At 51.7% G+C, this 19741-nt stretch overlaps 1 protein-coding gene across 5 annotated transcripts in view; it reads left to right on the top strand.

Annotated features, from left to right (window-relative positions):
• CIC (capicua transcriptional repressor) overlaps window positions 1-19741 on the top strand; it is a 2254744-nt gene that overhangs the window by 113921 nt on the left and 2121082 nt on the right. For all 5 annotated transcript variants that reach the window (XM_069640957.1, XM_069640955.1, XM_069640959.1 and 2 more), the window contains exon 2: window positions 8881-11747. In XM_069640957.1, the coding sequence (XP_069497058.1) occupies window positions 8909-11747 (2839 nt within the window). In that variant the 5' untranslated portion in view covers window positions 8881-8908. The remainder of the gene's footprint in view (window positions 1-8880; window positions 11748-19741) is intronic.

Consider the following 19741-nt stretch of genomic DNA (forward strand, 5'->3'; position numbering starts at 1 on the left):
GCAACAAAAGGCCAAGCACCGCGAGTCCGCGGGCACTGGGAGTGCCGAACGGTCGGGCTCCTTGGCTGCCAGGCAGGGCGCATCCTCCCCGGCGCCATCAACCACGAGCCAACGCTCTGGCTCGGGTAAGAGGACACCCGAGAACCCGGCGAAGCTTCTGGAGAGGCCCCGGTCGATCTCGAAGATTCCGGCAGAGGGGGAGCGAGGCTCGGACCCTCCCCCCAAGGTGAAGGCCCCAGGCGTACAGAAGATGACAATGGCCTTAATTCACCCTGCTAAGACCTCCAATCGAGGATGTCGCAGCGGCCCTGGCTCAGCCTGTGGAGGCTACGCCAGTGGAGGCGACCTCAGGATCCAGAGTCTCCCTGCCACCGCGGAGGGAGTCGTATTTCAGGCCCATCGAGAAGACCCTCACAAAGTCCCCGTTGGAAAAGGAGGGGGAGGGGCAGGTGGCCATCGTGGATACGGACACGACCTCTGAAGAAGAGCTCATCGAAGTCGTGGAGGAGGCCCAGCCCATCGGGAGGGATGTAGGCAAGGGCGACGACGAGAGTGACGGTGCTGCCGACGAGGTTCCTCAAGAGCCCTCACGCCCGTCGTTTCCGGTGCCGCCGGACACTTCGGCGGCCATTTTGTCAGCGATTCAGTCCTTATGCTCGGGGATAAGGACAAGGTTGCCCCTCCCCCCGACGGAGGTACCTGAGCCAAACCTGACGGGGGAACCGGAGCCGGGACCTTCGGAAAGTCCACCGCATAAGACGAGGAGGACGCATCCTCCGCCACCTCTCCCACCTCTGTGGCCTGCTCTGCCTTCCCCCGGTCTACTACCCACAGGGATGATACAGGCACGGACACGGGTACGACAGGTACAGATGACGACGGAGGCGACGACGGGACGTGTCCCCCGTTGTCCCCTGCTCGGGCATCCCCACCCGACGAAATTGGATCCTTCCATGCTATGATTTCCAGGGCATCCAAGCTCTTCCAGCTCTGCCCCGAAGAGAAGAAGAAGGAAGGGTTCCTTTACCAACGGCGCAAGGCTAAAAGGAAGACGGTCCTCGCCGTGCCACTTCTTGATGACATCTGGGATGAGGGGCTCGCCCTCCTCAAGAACCCTGCCACGGCGCCTGCAAAGAGGGACCCGTACGAGAAGAAATACCGGGTCCCCGACGCTGCCCCCTTGTGCCTTGGGGCGCAACCTACCCCGGATTTGGTCGTCTCGGCGGCGGCAAAGAAGAAAGCTGGGGGGGGGGCATCGGCCTCGACATCAACTTCCCCCCTGGACGGCGAGGGCAGGAAGCTGGACACGATGGGACGACGGGTCATCTCATCTGCAGCAATGACTATCAAGGCGGCCAACGCCCTGGCTATTGTAGCCCGCTACAACAGGGAGTTGTGGTTCAAAATCGCCCCTCTATTGGACTTCCTTCAGGACGCCAAAAGGGCTGAGGCCCTTGAAATCTTACAGGAAGGTGAGATTGCTTCGGACCACGCCATCACGGTGGCAACGGACATCGCTGACACCGGTTTCCTTCAGTTGGGCCACAGCGTTTGCCTGAGACGACGAGGATGGCTCAAGGCGAGGGATTTCCGCCAGGAAGTACAAACCAAAGTTTTGGACATGCCCTTCGACGGGAACAACCTGTTTGGGAAGGCGGTTGATGAGTCCCTTCAGGCTATCAAGACAAACTCGGAGACTGCCGGGCACTGGGAGTGCTCCAACGACGACGACCGTCCTTTTGGAGCTCCGGAGGCAGACATGGTGCCTCCAAGGGATCCGGCAGTGGCTCCTCGACGTACCGCCAAGCGGCAAGATCTTCGTCTCAGGAAGCCTACGGGGGACGCGGCAAGTCAGGTGGTGCCCGTCGTCGTCGACAGGGAGGTCAAGGCGGCAAGGTGACGAAGTTCATCAGCGTGTGGGAGTCCATCTTCATCTCCACCAACCGTTGGGTGCTGGACGCCCTGGCCCAAGGGCACGCTCTCGAGTTCCAGAAGAAGTGCCCTCGCGTTCCACCCATGGCCAGGAAGGAAAATCTCGTCCCTCAACTACTGTTGGAAGTAAGGGCGATGCTCAAGAAAGGTGCCATCGAGCTCATCCCAAAGAGGCTTCGGGGCTTCGGAGTTTACTCAAGATACTTCCTTGTAAAGAAGAAGACAGGAGGATGGCGTCCCATCCTGGACCTGCGACGACTGAACAGATACATCAAGGCACAGAAGTTCCGGATGGTCACCCTCCAGCACGTGCTGGGTCAGCTGGAGGAGGGCGATTTCCTGTCGTCGTTGGACTTGGAGGATGCGTATTTCCACATCCCCATTCTAAAAAGACGCCGAAAGTTCCTCAGGTTCGTGGTCCAAGGGCGGCACTACCAGTTCAAGGCCCTCCCGTTCGGATTGAAGTCGGCACACAGGGTGTTCACCAAGTGCCTCGCACCGGTGGCTGCGCCTGCAGGGGATCCACGTCTACCCCTACCTGGACGACTGGCTCATCCGGGCAAGGACAAGGGAGCTTGCCATGGAGCACACTGCGAAGACCGTCCAGCTGCTCACGGACCTGGGGTTCTCCATCAACTTTCCAAAATCCCACCTGGTCCCGTTGCAAGTCGCCCTGTTTCTGGGAGCCAAGCTCGACACAGTGGCGCGGCTGGCCTCACCGTCGGAGGAAAGGACCAGGATCATCCTGGGCAAGGTGCAGCGTCTGCTGGCCATGGACATGGCCAGGGGAAGATCTATCAAGTCCCTCCTCGGGATGATGTCCTCCTGCATTTATCTGGTGCGCCTTTGCAGGCTTCAGATGCGCCCCTTACAAGAGTTCCTCGACGCCCGCTGGGTCCAGTCGACTGGCAGCTTCGAGAACAGGATCCCACTCAACGAGACGTTCCGTCAGGCGATCCGGTGGTGGGGTACCCGCTCATCTATCGGCGGGCATGGACTTTCAGACCCCAGCTCACCAGGTGACGGTGACGACGGATGCCTCCCTGGAAGGTTGGGGAGCGCATTCCGGAGATCTTCACGCGAGAGGCCTTTGGCTCCCGGAGGAGAAGTCACTCCACATTAACATCTTGGAGCTCTGCGCAGTGTTCTGGGCCCTCAGGTCTTTTCTTCCGTCCCTCAAGGGCAAGGTGGTGAGGATCTTCACCCACAACACCACCACAATGTTCTACATCCGGAAGCAGGGCGGAACCAGATCCCCTGCCCTATCCAAGGAAGCCCAGGATCTGCGGCATTGGGCCGTCGCCCAAGGGATGTTTCTGGTGCCTTTTCATCTGGCAGGAATAAAAAACACCATCGCCGACTCACTCAGCAGAGAGCTGCGCTCGTGCCACGAGTGGGAACTACGCCAGGATCAAGTGGATCAACTCTTCCGACGATGGGGCGAACCCCAGATCGAGCTCTTCGCGACGGTGACGAACTCCAAGTGCCGGAGGTTCGCCAACAGGTTCCCCCAGCCGAGGAGCATGGGCGATGCTTCCTCGGTCCCCTGGGACGGCCTATTTCTTTGTGTTCCCTCCGTTGCCGTTGCTGCTCGGGCTCATCAACCAGCTCAAGAGGTCCCGGTGTAGGATGATCCTCGTTGCACTGGCGTGGCCGAAACAGATCTGGTTCCCGGACCTTCTGGACTTGTCAGCGTCCACACCAGTCAAGCTGCCGACGGACGCGGATCTTCTCTCCAGAGAAGGAGGCGCCATTCTTCATCGCAACCCAGAGTCGCTGAACTTGCAGGCCTGGCTCCTCCAGCACTAGAGTTTAGAGGGTACGACATCCCAGCCGACTGCAGAGAGGTTCTTGCAAAGGCCAGGGCGTCCTCAACTCTCAAGTGCTACGGACATAAATGGAAGAGGTTCTCCGTCTGGTGCCGTGCACAGAAGATTAACCCTCTGCGGATTACGGCCCCTCAAGTATTGCTGTACCTACTGTCATTGGCCAAGGCTGGACTAGCTCACGCTTACATCAAGATACATCTGGCCGCCATCTCACGATACACCAGGACTACGGGACGGGCGTCCTTGTGGTCTCATCGGCTGGGGAAGGAATTTATGAAAGGATTGTTCCAATCATTCCCGCCGGTGAAGGCCCCTGCCCCGGCGTGGGAGCTCAGCGTGGTGCTGACCAGGCTCATGGGGGCCCCATTTGAGCCTATGCATTCGGCACCGTTGAGGTTTCTGTCGTGGAAGACAGCTTTTCTCGTGGCCATCACCTCCGCACGACGAGTGGGAGAGATCCAGGCCCTATCTTGCAAGCCACCATACTTGACTTTTCACAACACGAGGGTGGTGCTGAGGACGCACGCCTCCTTCATTCCCAAGGTGCCGTCAGACTTCCACCTCAACGAACCCTTGGCGTTGCCAGTTTTCTTCCCGTCGCCTTCTTCGCCGGCTGAGAGGACTCTGCACTCGCTGGATGTAGCTAGAGCGCTGAAGTTCTACGTGGACCGCACGAAGAGTTTTCGGAGAACATCACAGCTGTTTGTAAACTTTGGACCTGTGAATCAAGGGAAGGCTCTCTCGAAGGCTTCCATTTCCAGATGGCTCTCCGGCTGCATCATGCACTGTCACCGGTTGGCAAACCGACCGCTGCCAGGCCGTCCGAGAGCCCACTCGACCAGAGCGATCGCTGCTACCACGGCGTTCCTTTCTGGTGTGCCCGTGCTCGACATCTGCAGGGCTGCGACGTGGAGGTCGACACACGCCTCCACGTGATTCTACTGCGTCGACCGGGACTCCAGGGAGGAGTCCAGGGTCGGCCAAGCAGTGCTGCGCAACCTGTTCGCTTAAGGTGAGCCTGGTGAGGAGGTAAGAGATGCTTAATGTTGAGCCTGTTGCCACCTCCCGTGGTTGTTCATGTGTATACTTCTATGTATTCTTATATTCATGAGCATGTGAATCCATGCCAGACCCCATGCTGGAGAAGGAAAAAGTTACTTACCTGTAACTGTTGTTCTCCAGCATGGGTCTGGCATGGATTCACATGCAAACCCTCCCGCCTACCCCTCTGCGGCTCTTCACTTGATCATACTGCCACTTTACGTGCTACCAAATCTGAGGATGGCTGCCAGAGGCGGGGCTTAGGGAGAGGGCAGTCATTGGCTGGGGGCCGTATGACCCAGAGACCAGTGATTGGTTACTACTAAGAAAGACAGATCAGAAACGAAACTGATACCGAGGATTCCCGGCCTGACGACGGGGAATATTCATGAGCATGTGAATCCATGCCAGACCCATGCTGGAGAACAACAGTTACAGGTAAGTAACTTGTTCCTTGTCTTCCCTATGCTTGCCCCTCCTTGTCTTGTCGCGCCTAGAAATACTTGTGTACAGGCGTGTAATAAATGCCATATTATATATCCTATCAACGGCAACATGTACTTAATCTAGTGCCATAGGAGACCTTAGTGCAGTTGAGCTGTGGTAAACAGTGCTTCGGAAGTTGCTGTCGAGCTCTTGCACATTGCCTCACTCCATCACAGGTGTGGTCCCTTTTTGATGCCATCCGGGGAGAGGTAAATTGTCTCAAGGTTTACAACCAAATGCAGTTTTTCCATTAATGCTTTAGTCAATCAGTGAGCTGTGCGTCTATGTGGACGAGGGTTGAGTTGAGCCAAGTTGCTAGTAAGAAAATGATTGTTGGAAGCCAACCCTAGAGAAAACATGCAGGGTTGGTGTGTGATTTGGGTCCAGAATCTGGTGTCCCTGCGGCCCAGAAGGTTGAGGAAATTTTCAGACTCATTTCAGGGTCAGCAGGTGAGGGGAACCTCTGACTTGGTTACTGATGGACGAGTGTAGGGCAAGTAGAAGGTGGTTGGTCTGAGTGCCACTGTTGCAACCACCTAGCAAGGAACTCTTACCAGCCTCTTTTGTGTGGCCGTCGAAGCCACCTAGGTTTGTTAGTCGGCACAAGTGTGAAACTTAACAGGCTTGTATTTGTAATTGGTTATTTATAAAGCGCTTAATACCCGGAGGTTCCTAAGCGCAGACCCGGGGATCGAACCTGTGTTGCTCTGCTTCGTCTTGCTTCCAAGGCGAACGCGTTGCCCCTGAGCTATCCTCCCGAGACTTGTCTGAACCAACAGGGTTGTGCTGAATGATTTCTCTTTCCACTGTGGTCCAGTGGGAAGATGGGAAGGTAGCTTACCCTATGTGTTATTGTTATGGCTGAGCAGCTATAGCTGCTTCTAAGTTCTACATCTTGTTCTGCGTTTGGGAAGGCTTTTGGGAAGGCGTTTGGGAAGGCTCCCCCCCCCCCCCGGTGGCCCCAGCTTGTCAGTTGCTGCTGAGAACTCCCCTACCACAACGCCACCAGCCGAAGCAGAGAGCAGCACGTTCGCTGCAACCACTCTTGCCACTAGAGCCTTCCCCCTCCCCCAAAGCACTCTCTTGTGCACCTTCTTCTCAAAAAAACCTCAGCCGACCCCTCCTGCCCGGGTAACTATTGCCCAATCTCCATCACTCCTTTCCTGGGCAAACTCCTGGAAAAGCTGGCCATCTCCCAGCTTAATCTTCACACTGAATCTGTTGGTTGTCTCCATGACAATCAGTCTGGTTTCAGAGCAGCCAGAAGCACGGAAACCTCTTCTGAACATCTGTGAAGACCTGCTCTCTAACCTTGATTTAAATCTCCCCTCTGTCCTCATCTTACTCTATCTCTCGTCTGCCTTTGACATGGTCAACCATGCCATCCTGCTCAATCGTCTCTGTGATAACCTGGGTATCACTGATCAGGCCCTGGCCTGGCAGACCTCCTTCCTCTCCGATAGACCCTCCTCCCAGGTCCTACTTGGGTCCTTCCTTTCCTCGATCTCACTCTCTACCTATGGTGTTCCCCAGGGGTCTAACCTCTCTCCTTGGCTGTTCAACCAATACCAATACCTGGCACCTCTCGCCCACCGCATTGCCGCTCTCTTCTCCAACTTTCAGTGCTATGCGAATGACACTCAGCTCGTTTTCAGGCTCCCCCTCTGCCACCTCTTCTCCTTCCCTCATCTCTGACTGTCTGTCTGCTATCCAGGAGTGGTGTGTTGCCAATGATCTCTGCCTTAATGCCAGTAAGACGGAGATTCTCCTCATTGGCACACCTGCACCCTCCTTTCCTGTCACTCTCTGGCCGACCTCCCTTGGCCCTCTTGCTGCTCCCACCTGTGAGGCCAAGAACGTCGGGGCCATCTTCGACTCCACACTCTACCTTTCTCCTTACATCTCTGACGTCTATAAGAAGTCAAACTACCAACTGCGCCTCCTCAGAGATATTCTTCCTTTCCTCTCTTTGCCCCAGAAGCTCACTGTCTCTAGAGCTCTGGTTCTCTCTAGGCTGGACTACTGCAACATCCTCTTTCTAAATCTGCCTGCTTCTCCTCTCCGCCCTCTGCAACTCATCCAGAACAGGACTGCGAGACTTGTCCTTGTCCTAAAGCGCAGCAATCGTATTTCTCCGGCACTGAAATCTTCTCATTGGCTCGCAGTGGCTGCAAGGATTAAGTTAAAGACCCTCTGCATTGTCCACAAGGCCTTCTGGGGCCAAGGTCCTCAATACCTCCAACTCTCACTTCGTAAATACCTTCCTACTCGAGCTTTTCGCTCCTCCACCCACAATTCCCTCAGGGTCACTCGCTTCTCCAAGCAACGAGTTGGTGGTAGATCTTTCTTCGGCTGGGGCCTCCCTCTGGAACAGCCTCCCTGCCTCTCTGAAACCTGAGGAGAACCATCTCTGGTTCCGGAAGCACCTCAAGACCTTCCTCTTTGCTTCTGCATTCTCCCTTCCTCTCCCCTGCTGATTTCCTGTCTGATACTGCACTGGTCACCTGGCTATCCTCTGATTTCGGGCCTAGGTCCCTGCCCGCCCAGTTGCACACCTGCACTGCCTCCTGGCAACCCTTGCACTTGGGTCTGTATCTGTAACCCTACAGTCCCCCCCCCCGACCCCAACCCTTTCCCATGGCACTTTTCCCCTACCCCCTCCTCTGCACTTGCACAATCTCAATGCCACTTGGCCTAGTAAAATAATGGTCTCTGTCCTCCCTCTATCCCCCTTTCTTGCCTCGTTGCGCCTTGAAACACTTGTGTATAGGCGCCTTTACAAATGCCATAAATCATATATGATAGGGAGTAAGCCTTCTCCTGTGGTGTTGGTAAATCAAGAGGAAACGTCTTACCCAATTCTGGATTCTGTCTGGTTTTTCACAACAGTACCAGAACAAATTGCAGTTTTCACTATTGCAGGCACATATTTTGGTATCAGTATTGAAATGTGCAACCGCCGTTCAGTTTTTAAAGCGATAACCAGTCACACAATTGATTAAGTTTGTCTCATTGCTTCTTAATTTGAATTGCTGAAAACAAAACTGTTTGTTTATTCTCTATTTGGAAATGATGAGATTTCCCATTTGATGTCTGTTTTACACAGTCCTGAGGAATGTTTGCCATTGAAAACAGGAGTTCAAAATGTATTTTTGGTATTTAGGGAAATCCTTTTTTTTTTTTTTTTTTTTTTTTACAGTCATATGAAAAAGTGTTTGACGGGCATTTTGTGTATTTTGATCCATGTGGCTATTAGAATTCAAGAATGACTCCTATGAGGCACAACAAACATTGTATGGAATGACAAGAATTTTGATCTTGGCCCTTCTGTATGAACACATCAGGCACTATTTAAAAGCTGGTATACTGCGTAATTTTTATAAGGCAAGCTCTACTCTGTCTTAAACTACTACAAAGTTTCTTATAGTGTTAGGCGACTGATTTGAAGTGAAGAGGCACTTCATCATTGGCATATTCCAAATGAGGATTTAGCAGTACCAGTGCTTTGGGCAGAAGTTTAAGTTCCTTAGTTGAATGTTATTATGAAGTGCTTTCTACTAGTTTTAACTTGTCTCCTTGTTCCTGTTTACAGGTTCTGTAAATAATCTCTGCTGAGGAAGATGAAGCCAGCCAGGAAAGCTTCTGGGCCCTCTCACTACAGGTCGCCTGCTTCCACCCGAGCTAAGGCCCAGAAAAGATCCCTGGAAGAAGGGAAGCAGGAGAAGCTGGAGCATGAGGATGAGGAGGAGGAAGAGGAGGGGGAGGCAGAGGAGGAGAGCAGTCAGCAGACCTCTTTGCTGGCTGGAGTTCATCAGATGCAGGTGGAGATGGGAGGGAGGGACGCTCAGATACCGGACTCGGAGGAAATTGCATTTAGGTGCTCTACATACGGAAACCGACAGCAGTTCTCTGGCCATGATGAACACAGGGATGCCCAAAGCACAGGGACAGGAGAAACTGCCCAGGATCCATTGTCGAAAGTTGAGTGTGGTACGGGCAAATGTGAATCTCCTCTGAGCCGGAAGACAGCTACATTTAAATCCAAGGCTCCCAAAAGGAAGTATGTTGACGAGCAAGAGAGTCAAGAGTACAGAGATGACTGCAGCAGTGGCAGTGAGGCCTCAGCTACTGGCCATTCACAGGACTCCAACCAAGAGCTACTTCCAGAGCATGTGGTGCCAGTGACAGAGGTTGGCTGCCCTTCATCCATTCGATCCTCTTCCACAGACACAGCCAGTGAGCATTCTGCAGACTTGGAAGACGATATTGAAAAGGGCAGAATGGTCTCCAGGAGTTCAGTGCCAGGCTGGCCACCTGCAGAGTATGACTTGCACCAGTTGAAGTCTCTGCATGTCCTAGCCCGGAGGGATGGAAACTTCAGGCCCGGGGTGGTGAAGCAGATCCGCCGCAACCAGGATCTAGGCATCCTCTTCATTGGTGATCGGTGTACCACCTACTATGATAATGTGCAGGGCAGTGACCAGGTGAGTGTCATCCTGGATGCTCCACCCATGCTGGATGCAGTGACTGTAGGTAGTGCTGTCTGTACATGCATAGACCAAGATGAGATGGTTTATCAGGAAGGGGTGGTGCTGGAGATAAATCACAACGCCGGCTCCTACAGAGTGCAGCTCATAAAAACTCCTTCGTCACCATTAAGGCATGAGCTTGAATCTGTATGGGTAAGCAGATCCAACCTGCGTCTCCTTCGCGCCCCATGGTGGAAGGTCCCAGAGCCCAGAGGAACAGCTATTAGAGAGTGTGAGGAGAACCGGAACCTAGCTCCCACCTTCATGCTATCCTCTTCAACAGCAACCGTCATCACTGCTACTCCTGCTGATCACTCGTCCTGCATTGTTACTGGCCTTGCTGCAGAGCTCAAACACTTGGAGGATGCAGAGGTGTCCAAAATCAGCTTTAACATACCACCAGAGGAGAAGATGCCTCTCCCGCAGCGCCAGATCCTTTCACCACCAAAATCTCCAGCATTCACCAGCACTGGGTTGATGCTGAGTCGTTTGCACGAGCAGCCGTCGCCACTGCTAAGCCAGGATGGTTGCAGCCGTAGCAGCAGTGTATCTCTGGATAAGTGCAGCACCCCTGGTTCTCGCTCTCGCACGCCGCTGACTGCTGCCCAACAGAAGTACAAGAAGGGCGATGTGGTATGCACTCCCAACGGAATCCGCAAGAAGTTCAATGGGAAGCAATGGCGCCGGCTCTGCTCACGCGATGGCTGCATGAAGGAGTCCCAGCGGCGAGGTTACTGCTCCCGGCACCTCTCTATGCGCACAAAGGAGATGGAGAGTTTGTCGGAGGGCCGCAGCAGTGCCCTGCGAGAGGGAAGCACTGAGTTTGACTGGGATGACACCTCTAGGGATAGCGAGGCCAGCAGTGTTCGCACAGATTCCCGACCTCGCCTGGTGGCAACTGATATGTCCCGCTTTGACTTTGATGAATGTGAAGCTGCTAACATGCTGGTGTCCCTAGGAAGTTCCCGCTCAGGCACCCCCTCATTCTCACCCGTATCCAACCAGTCCCCATTCTCCCCCACACCATCCCCTTCACCATCCCCACTCTTTGGCTTCCGCCCAGCAAACTTCAGCCCAATCAATGCCTCGCCGGTGATTCAGAGGAATGCTGCTCGCAGTCGCCATGTTAGTGCCAGCACTCCTAAAGGTGGCGTGCTGACTCCTGAAATGGTGCATCACTCTCACCATCGGGAGAGGCACTCCTCGGGCATCCTGCCCACGTTCATGACCAATTTAACATTCACAGTGCCCATGAGCCCCAGCAAGAGGAAACCAGACCTGCACCATGGGAGCACCAGCTCTGCTGCTGACTTCCAGAAGAGTGACAGTATGGACTCAGGTGTTGAGTCAGTCTCTCACACCCCAACATCCTGCACAGTAGCTGGGTTTCGATCTGTGTCGCCAGCCACTCTCTCCTCATGCTCACAGCAACCTTCCCCATCACTCCTTCTGTCTCCTCCTGCCGGCATCACCTCTGATCCTAGCCCCTCCATTCGTCGAGTGCCTGCAGTGCAGCGGGACTCGCCTGTCATTGTGCGCAATCCAGAAGTGCCACTTCCCTCTAAGTTCCTGGAGAAGCCTTTGGATATGGCGAGCACAGGCAGCAGCCCACGCATGGGTAAGGGTGCTAAGGAGCATCCTTCCAAGACACAGCTCCAGATTCCTGTTCCCATCAATGCCACACAGATTCAGAGTGTAAACCGCAGCCTGCCATGCAGCCAGGCCAGCTCCTCTCTCCTGGGTTCGATCAGCACTGCCAGCTCATCAGGATCACTGCAGCAGCCCCCGCCTGTCTTCAGCATCTCCTCCCCTTTTCAGCCTCTAGCATTCCACCCATCGCCAACTGCACTGCTCCCTGTCATCGTGCCCAGCAACTATACGAGCCACCCAGCCCCCAAAAAGGAGATCATCATGGGCAGGCCTGGCACAGGTAGGGCTCGCATAGTTTTCTTCTCAGCTTTTTGTAGCGTTCCTTTTGCGACAGATATTGCTTGGCAAACTTGCACAGCACAACTGCAGTCACAGTGACCACAAAAAAGTTTAGTCCTTGTTTGCGTATGTCATGGAGGAAAACCTAGTAATAGGATGGGGTGTTTTGGTTTGGGTCTCTTGTACACAAGGGTTAGGTATTTAAGCCATAGTTTGCGTCTCCTGTGCATGTTGAGGATGGGCGATACAGCACCAAAAAAGCGTTATGTGCATGGTTTGAGGGGAGTTTTCTGCCCTTGTATGAAGTGTCAAACTATGTATGGGCAATGTAGACTTATATGGAGGAGTTTCATGTATCTCATTGGAGTGATGTGTTGTATGTGAATGGACTTTCATGAGGGCTAGACACTGTGACCTTGGATGGAGCATTATGTAACTTTCTAGAAGGTTAGGGGGGGATGGAGACCCTCGTAAATCCTTGGGATGGGGTGGTTGTTTTATCTTCTGATGGAGGGAGGGTGAAGTGCTCCTGTCCCAGTCTTATTAACATCACAATTGTGGGCGTTTTAGCCTTAGATAGCGCCTCTTGTGCATCATGAAGATGGGCTTGAATATTGCATCCTCATTTGAGGGTTTTGTTCATCATAGTATCAGATGGAGTCTCATGTAAATCATTGGGATAAGTGGTGGAGCATCTGATGAGATCCACCAGTGCATACACATATGGCATTGTATTGTATTGCCAATCTCAGATGGGGCTTTATGCTTTCATCTGAAAGATTGAAGGACTTAGTTTCAAGAGCTAGAAACAGTAAAGAATCTTTGTGCCAACTGTGTCACAATGTGTTAACTCAAATGCAAATTGAGTACCAATTGACTGCAATGTTGGTCTACCTTACTATTCCCTAATTAATTTAAATACAGTTTTCCGGGATATACGGCTCAGTACACTTAATGGCTCCTTAATCAGCCTGCTAGCATCCAGCTTGCTTCTTGAACTTACCAGCAAGTATTTCTCCCTTGTGTCCTTAGGTACAGTGCAGTCTCACGTATTGCTATCTGTTACCTGTGGGTTTCCCTCCTAGGCTAATGTTAGTGCCTTTTTTTTTACACACTCGTACTAGCAAATACTTCTTTGCCCTATTTATGGATTTTGTATGTGTTATTGTAGCCCACCAGCTATGGCCCACCCTCTTGGGCTAAGGTTTCTTCTGTTTGCTCTCTCCTCTCTCACTTCCCCCTCACCCTGTGCCCCCCTCTCTCCATCTCTTCCCCTGTTTAACCCTTATCCCCCCCACCCATTTTGGTCTCCTCTGAGTTTCTGGGCTGTATCTCTCAGTAGACGCTAATTTCTCTCCTCTGAATCTGTTCTCCACCTACCCCTTTGGGTATGGTTTCTGCTACTGTCTGAGATGTAGCTCTCAATCTGCTAATCTTCTTTTCTGGTATTTCCCACGGTCTGGCCCACCTTCCTTCCTCTATCTACCCTGAAGATGGTACCCCAGTCTGAGATACTCCCTGCAGGGCTGTGTGTCATTTTGAAAAGGTGGCTGATTAGTCTGAAATTTAATTGATTGCCCCCACTTCTCTCTCAAGTCCCTGTTAGTGGTTGGTTATTCTGTATTTCCATTCTCCCCCTCACTGGTGTTTCCCCTAAGGGATTGCTATTGTGGCTGATACTAATGCCCTGTTGGTAATTATAACTAATGTGCTGTGAGGTGGCAGTCGGACAGAAGTAATGTTGCTGGACAGGGCTCTGTGGATTGAGCCAAGGACTGGCTGGTTGCACGCACAGCCTTTGGCATCTTCTGTAAATTCCTTGTTCTTGAAAAAAACATATTTGGGGCATTGCTGGTGCTGGATAGATTGTGGGCTATGCCAGTGTGCAGTCTTGGAACTTGGAGGGTATAGTGCTGCCTTATTGGGGGAGAGCAACATCAATATGGCAAACTGATGAGATAACTCCCTAATCTTTCTCAGCCTCATACCCGTGAACTGCAATGTTTAGGCAGCACAGAATGAATCACTGAATGTAGGAGACCGGATAACCTGGTACTGCAGATGGAGCGGCTCTGGGGAATCCCCCATTTACTTCCTCCAGGTAGCACTTCACAAGATGTGTGGGCATCCCTGTTTCTCAGATTCTGTGTCCTCACGGAAGGTAGGTAGATGAGAATTTGTCTCAGGTGGTCTAAGTTTTTATTTAAAACGTTTTTTTTTCTCACAACAATATTTTATTGGGTTTTATATTTCAGTACAACATATAGAGCAATGCATTAAATTGTTCATTACAACACTGACAGGAGTTTGCTATGCTATCGCAGTCTTTGATGGACAAGATGATTGGTTGTATTCTTGCGTCCATGACTATAGTCTGTACCGTTGGTGAGTGGAGACAAGATCTGTTCCTGAGGCGCTGTGCCTGGGGTTAAATGTCTAATAAAGTGGGGAGCATTGAAGCCATCTGGTGAGTGGAGGTCTCATGGTGAGAGCTGGGAATTTAGCTGCGTAGTCCATGAATGGGTCCCATGTGTTTATGGTTCCACATAAGGAGCCCAATCTTATTGCAGTGATTTTTTCAGCGACTGCTATATCCCAGCATTTAGACCACCATAGAGCTATGGAGGGGCCACTTTCGTGTTTCCATAGTCGGGCCATCACAATTTTTGCTGCAAGGAGAAGATGTGTGCATAGACGGGGGATTTGGCCGGAGACTGGAAATGCGCCGTTTCCTGTTTCGCCCAACAGTACGATTCCTGGGTCCCAAGGTATTGCGAGACCAGAGATTTCTTTAATGTTTTAATATTTCTTTCCAATATATCTCCGCTTTAGGGCATTTCCAGACCATATGAAACAGTGTGCCAGGAACCGGGCACCCTCGCCAACAGGTTCCGGGGATCTTCGGGTTGGTTCTGTGGATTTGAGCTGGGGTGATATAGTACCTATATCTCCCTTCCCTTTTTGAAATGCACTAGGAGCTTTTGTGTAGCCTTGCCCATATTTTCCCCCACTCTTCCACCTCAATCTCTCGTCCCAGATCCTTTTCCCACTCCAGCATGTATCTTTCTTTTTTCCCCGGGTCTGCCCTGTCCAGTAGACGATAGATGGTTGAGATCCTACCTCTATTAGTTGGATACGTTAATGAGAGCTCCAATGCTGTCAACTCTCTGGAGCATTTTTCTCGGGTTCCCCTGTGGGACATTCAGTGTCTGATTTGAGTGTCTGATTTGAGTATATCGAAATCTCTCACGCTCCCCCACCCCGAATTTTGTTTTACATCTCTCAAACGAGATGTAAAAAATTGCTAGTTGTACTCAGCCCACCCTCTATCTAGGCCTGGAAACCGGCTGGGGGATTCCCTGGCGAGAAGTCGGGATTATTCCAGATTGGAGTTAGGGGACCAAGCGAGCCAAGGAGGCCGTTTTCCAGCATTGAACTGTTCTTAATTTGGATAGGAGGGGACCGTTGTGTGTACGTGGCTTAATCTTTGGTAAGTGTGGTAGGCTAGAAGGTGAAATCGGGGGACCAGGCTTCTTCATAATTGGGTGGCTAACGTGTATCTGGCCAGATCGGGTACTCCCAACCCTCCCTGTGCTTTCCCCCTCAGCATAATTAGTTTGCCGATTCGAGGCCTTAACCCCCCCCCCCCCACCAGACAAATTCTTGTATTTTCTTCTGAAGGGTTTTTAGAGCAGGACCTGGGATCTGGATTGGTAAGGCTGTACAGTAGTATAGTCATCTGGGAATTAAGTTAATTTTAACTGCCTTTATACTCCCGAACCATTTCATGCTGTTTCCACCTTTTAAGATCGTTGGAGGTCACTGATTAGTTGAGGGATGTTACTTGTATACAGGCGCAGTGGGTCTTTTGTGATGTGTACCCCGAGGTATTCGATTGGTCCTGACGCCCAGGGGATTAGTGTCAGAGGGGCTAAAGAATCTTTTTCTTGTGAGAAGATGTTAATGGTGAAGGCAGCGGACTTGGCTAGATTTACTTTGAACCCTGACAGGATGCCAAAAGCTTTAATTTCTGCCCATAGTGCTTCTAGTGACGTTGCTAAGTTTGATGCTGTAATTAGGAAATCGTCTGCATACAATGCAATTTTATATTCTTGACCACCCACTATTAGCCCTGTTATGCTGTTGTTTTGCCGAATCTTGGCCGCAAAGGGTTCCATAGACAGGGCGAAAATGAGAGGCGAGAGTGGGCATCCTTGTCTAGTGCCCCTGGATATGCGTATACTTTCTGACCTAATGCCGTTAACCCGCAGTTGTGTTTTGGGAGCTTGATAATTGGCCATTACCCATGTAATAAAGTAAGGTCCAAAGCCGAAATGCTCGAGAACTGCTCGAATGTATCCCCAGTCCACCCGATCAAAGGCTTTGTGGGCGTCTAACGAAATAACAGCCATTCCAACCTTCAGTTTGTGGGCGCTTTCGATTATGTTTATTGTCCTCCTGATGTTGTTGTGAGTGCCTCTTCCCGGGATAAAGCCCGTTTGATCTTGGTTGATTAGAGATGGGAGAACCGGGCCTTGTCTCCTGGATAGTACTTTGGAGAAGATTTTGTCGTCATTGTTCAAGTGTTCATTGCCGTCAAGTGAGATCGGGCGGTAAGAGTCGGGTGACTCAGGGTCCTTCCCGGGCTTATGAAGTAAGATTTTAAGTGACTCGGCCATAGATTCCGTGACTGATTTTGCAGCTAAGAAGGAGTTGAACAAGGCTGCCAATTGAGGTGCTAAGATTCTGGAATATTTTTTGTAGAAGTTTGAAGTGAAGCCATCTGGCCCAGGTGTTAAGATGGATTTCTGAACTCTGTCCTGGAGGGGCAAAGGTTCAGAAGGCCAGCCTAGTTTCTTGGAGCAGGGTAACCTCTGGACAAGCCAGACCAATCAAGGTAGCGATCGCGGCGGTCAAGACTAGATCGCAAGAGGGGTGAGGGTGAGCACACAAAGCAAGGACACTTACAAATTACTCCAAAAAGGTGTTCTATTAAAAATATAGACACATTTATTACAAGACCTTTGTAATATTGACCATAGTAAAGAATCACGATAAAACTCAAGTAAACCAACACATCACAATCAAATACAATATATATACAATTACCGAAGGGTCTAAAGAGTTAGAAGCACGAAATATGCAGACCACCTAGATGGGGAGGAAAACAGGCAGTGCAAGTAATCGTTTAGACCCAGTTTGCCTTCAGAGGCCACCTAACTAGAAGGAAGTCCGAGCCCTACGAAGAGTGGAGCCTTGTGCTCAAAAGTACCTGCACGCTGGTGCCGATGGGCCAAGGGGAGTCTCTTCAAGGAAGTCACGCAATTTCACAGTGGTGAACAAAGGAGGGCAAACAGATCTCCACTACTCAAGCGCGGCCTCCACTTGCGTGCAGAAGCATAGCGCAAGTGCGAAAAAGGTGTGCTGTTTAACACAGCGAGGAAAAGCTACGGGCTACTGCAGGAGGGCGACCAGTTCCTAGCGTTGCTACTCACCGGTCCCCGATGCAGGCAGACCCAGGCTTCTCCGCGTCAGTTTCAGTGTTGGCAGGTTCAGGTGCGAGCAGGGGACGTCTCGGCGTCGTGTAGATTACCCAGCAGCAGAAGTCAGAGTTGAGGATGTCCCAAACGCAGTGAACCCGCACAGATTGTTACCACAGCAGGGCAACGGAGCGGCCGTGTGTATTTCAGCCCAATGTACACTTCTCACTTCAGACCTGGGAATGCCAAGTGTACGAATCGTGTGAGAGTGCTAAGAACTCGGAATACAACACAACCTGCGGCGGTAACAGAGCAAGACTCCTGTGTAGGCTGGTCTGTCCACTGGATGGCCCAGAGATGCTTCCGAAGGCTTACGTGCAGGAGATGATGAAGATGTCGAGAATAGTTGTTCCCACTATTCCAAAGGGTCGAAGTACCAGTACAGGCCTTCTCGTTCGATCAGAGGCAGAATGGTTTCACAGAGCGACAGAAGTGCAGAGGAGCAGTCCTTCGGCGGGTCACCAGCGATTCCTCGGTTCAGCCTCGTGGTTGCAGGATACTTGGCTCCTGTATCCCTTGTTCGTGAGAACTCAGGAGATCGGCATGGTAGTGGTGTTTCCAGCCTCCTCTTATCCAGAGTTCCCTTTGCGCCAAAACGGAGAGGACCCAATGGGAGATCTGCTCACAAAACACTCACACCATACGTGGACCTATCACGGACCACGGTGGTCCCAGGCATTCAAGACACACTAGACTCTCTGGCACCCAGGATGTGTATTGGGACCAGACATCCCAGCCCACATCCTGGAGGCACACACAAGGCCTGGTGAAGCCCGCGAAAGCATCTGTGTTTCGCGGGAAAGTACATGACCAAATAAGGAAGGCCCGGATCGGCTCGACCTGGGGAAGGTGAAGTGGGCAAGACGGTCAGCGGGCAGGACAAAGAGCCTTGTGGTCTGGCCATTTTGGAAGCCAGGCCACCATTTTGGGCTAAGCGCGAGAAACGCGCTTAAACAGCCAAAAGCAGCTCAAAACACAAAGAGACTATCGCTGCCACCAGTCCCGTCCGTGATTCACTTGCACCGTTCGTTAACAATCCCAAGAGAGTGTCTAGGGCCTGTAGAGTGACTAGAGACCCAAGAGAGCAGTAACTTAGCTTACAGTGCCCTCTTGTGTCATGTTGCGCGAAAGCTGCAACATGATAAAAGAACTACGGAAAACAACGTTTCCCGGGACTGACTGTCTTAAGGGCATGTCAGTTTCCCCGTAAGAATGGAGCGAAAGCCCAGAGGAGTGCGGCAGAAGGCTGCGCTTCTCTGGCAAAGTCTAGATCAGGGTGAAAACAACAGCAAAACGTTTAGGGGTTGCCACATGGAAGGAAAATTAACTACAATTAAGAAATCTTTCCTATCACTCGCCCCTCCCAGACTATGGACAGGGGGAACTAATCCACCCCTGGATGAGTCTCTTGTTCAGGTCGGTTAAACATTCTGGACAACCCATCAGCATTGCTATGTTGGACACCTGGCCTGTGCTCAGTAGTGAAGTCAAAGCCTTGAAGACTTATGGACCACCTAAGCAACTTTGGATTCTCTCCCTTCATGTTCATCAGCCACTTTAAGGGCTTATGGTCAGTTTGCACAGTGAAGTGGGTCCCATAGAGGTAGGGCCTCAGCTTCCGTAGGGCCCACACAACAGAGAAGCATTCTTTCTCTACTGTGGACCATCTGAGCTCTCTGTCCTTAAGCTGGCGACTAATGAAACCAATAAGGTGTTCCTTACCCTTCTCATCTACTTGCGATAGTACAGCTCCTATCCCAGTGTCAGAGGCGTCTGTCTGCACAATAAAAGGTCTTCGATAATCAGGGGCCTTGAGGACAGGGGCCTGGCACAAGGAGTCTTTTAAACCGTTGAAGGCCTTCTCACACTTGTTGGTCCAAGTTACCTTCTTGGGTTTCTTCGGAGTGGTGAGGGCAGTCAGAGGGGCAGCTATGGTGCCATTGTCTGCCATGAAGTTGCGGTAATACCCCGTGAGTCCTAAGAAGGCTCTCACTTGGGTCTGTGTAGTGGGGGTAGGCCAGTCTTGTACTGCTTGTACTTTCTGGGAAGAGGCTGTATCCTCCCTCCACCTACTTCATGTCCAAGGTAAACCACTGAGCCTTGTCCAATCTGGCATTTACTAGCCTTTATGGTCAAGTGTGCTTTCTGAAGAGCCTGTAGCACAATCCCGAGGTGTTTCACATGGTCTTCCCAGGTGGCGCTGAAAACTGCTATATCATCCAGATATGCAAGGCAGAATTCATCCAACCCATTCAACACATGATTCACAAGCCTCTCGAAAGTGGCAGGTGCATTCTTCAATCTGAACGGCATTACCCTGAATTGGTAGAGATCGTCTGGAGTGGAAAACGCTGTCTTCTCCTTGGCATGTTCTGCTAAGGCTATTTGCCAATAGCCCGCAGTGAGGTCAGACATGCTGAGGTACTTGGAGGCACCCAAGCTATCCACCAGCTCA

Source organism: Ambystoma mexicanum, chromosome 1q (genome assembly GCF_040938575.1).
Source record: "Ambystoma mexicanum isolate Mex_15411 chromosome 1q, UKY_AmexF1_1, whole genome shotgun sequence".
Lineage (NCBI taxonomy): Eukaryota > Metazoa > Chordata > Amphibia > Caudata > Ambystomatidae > Ambystoma > Ambystoma mexicanum.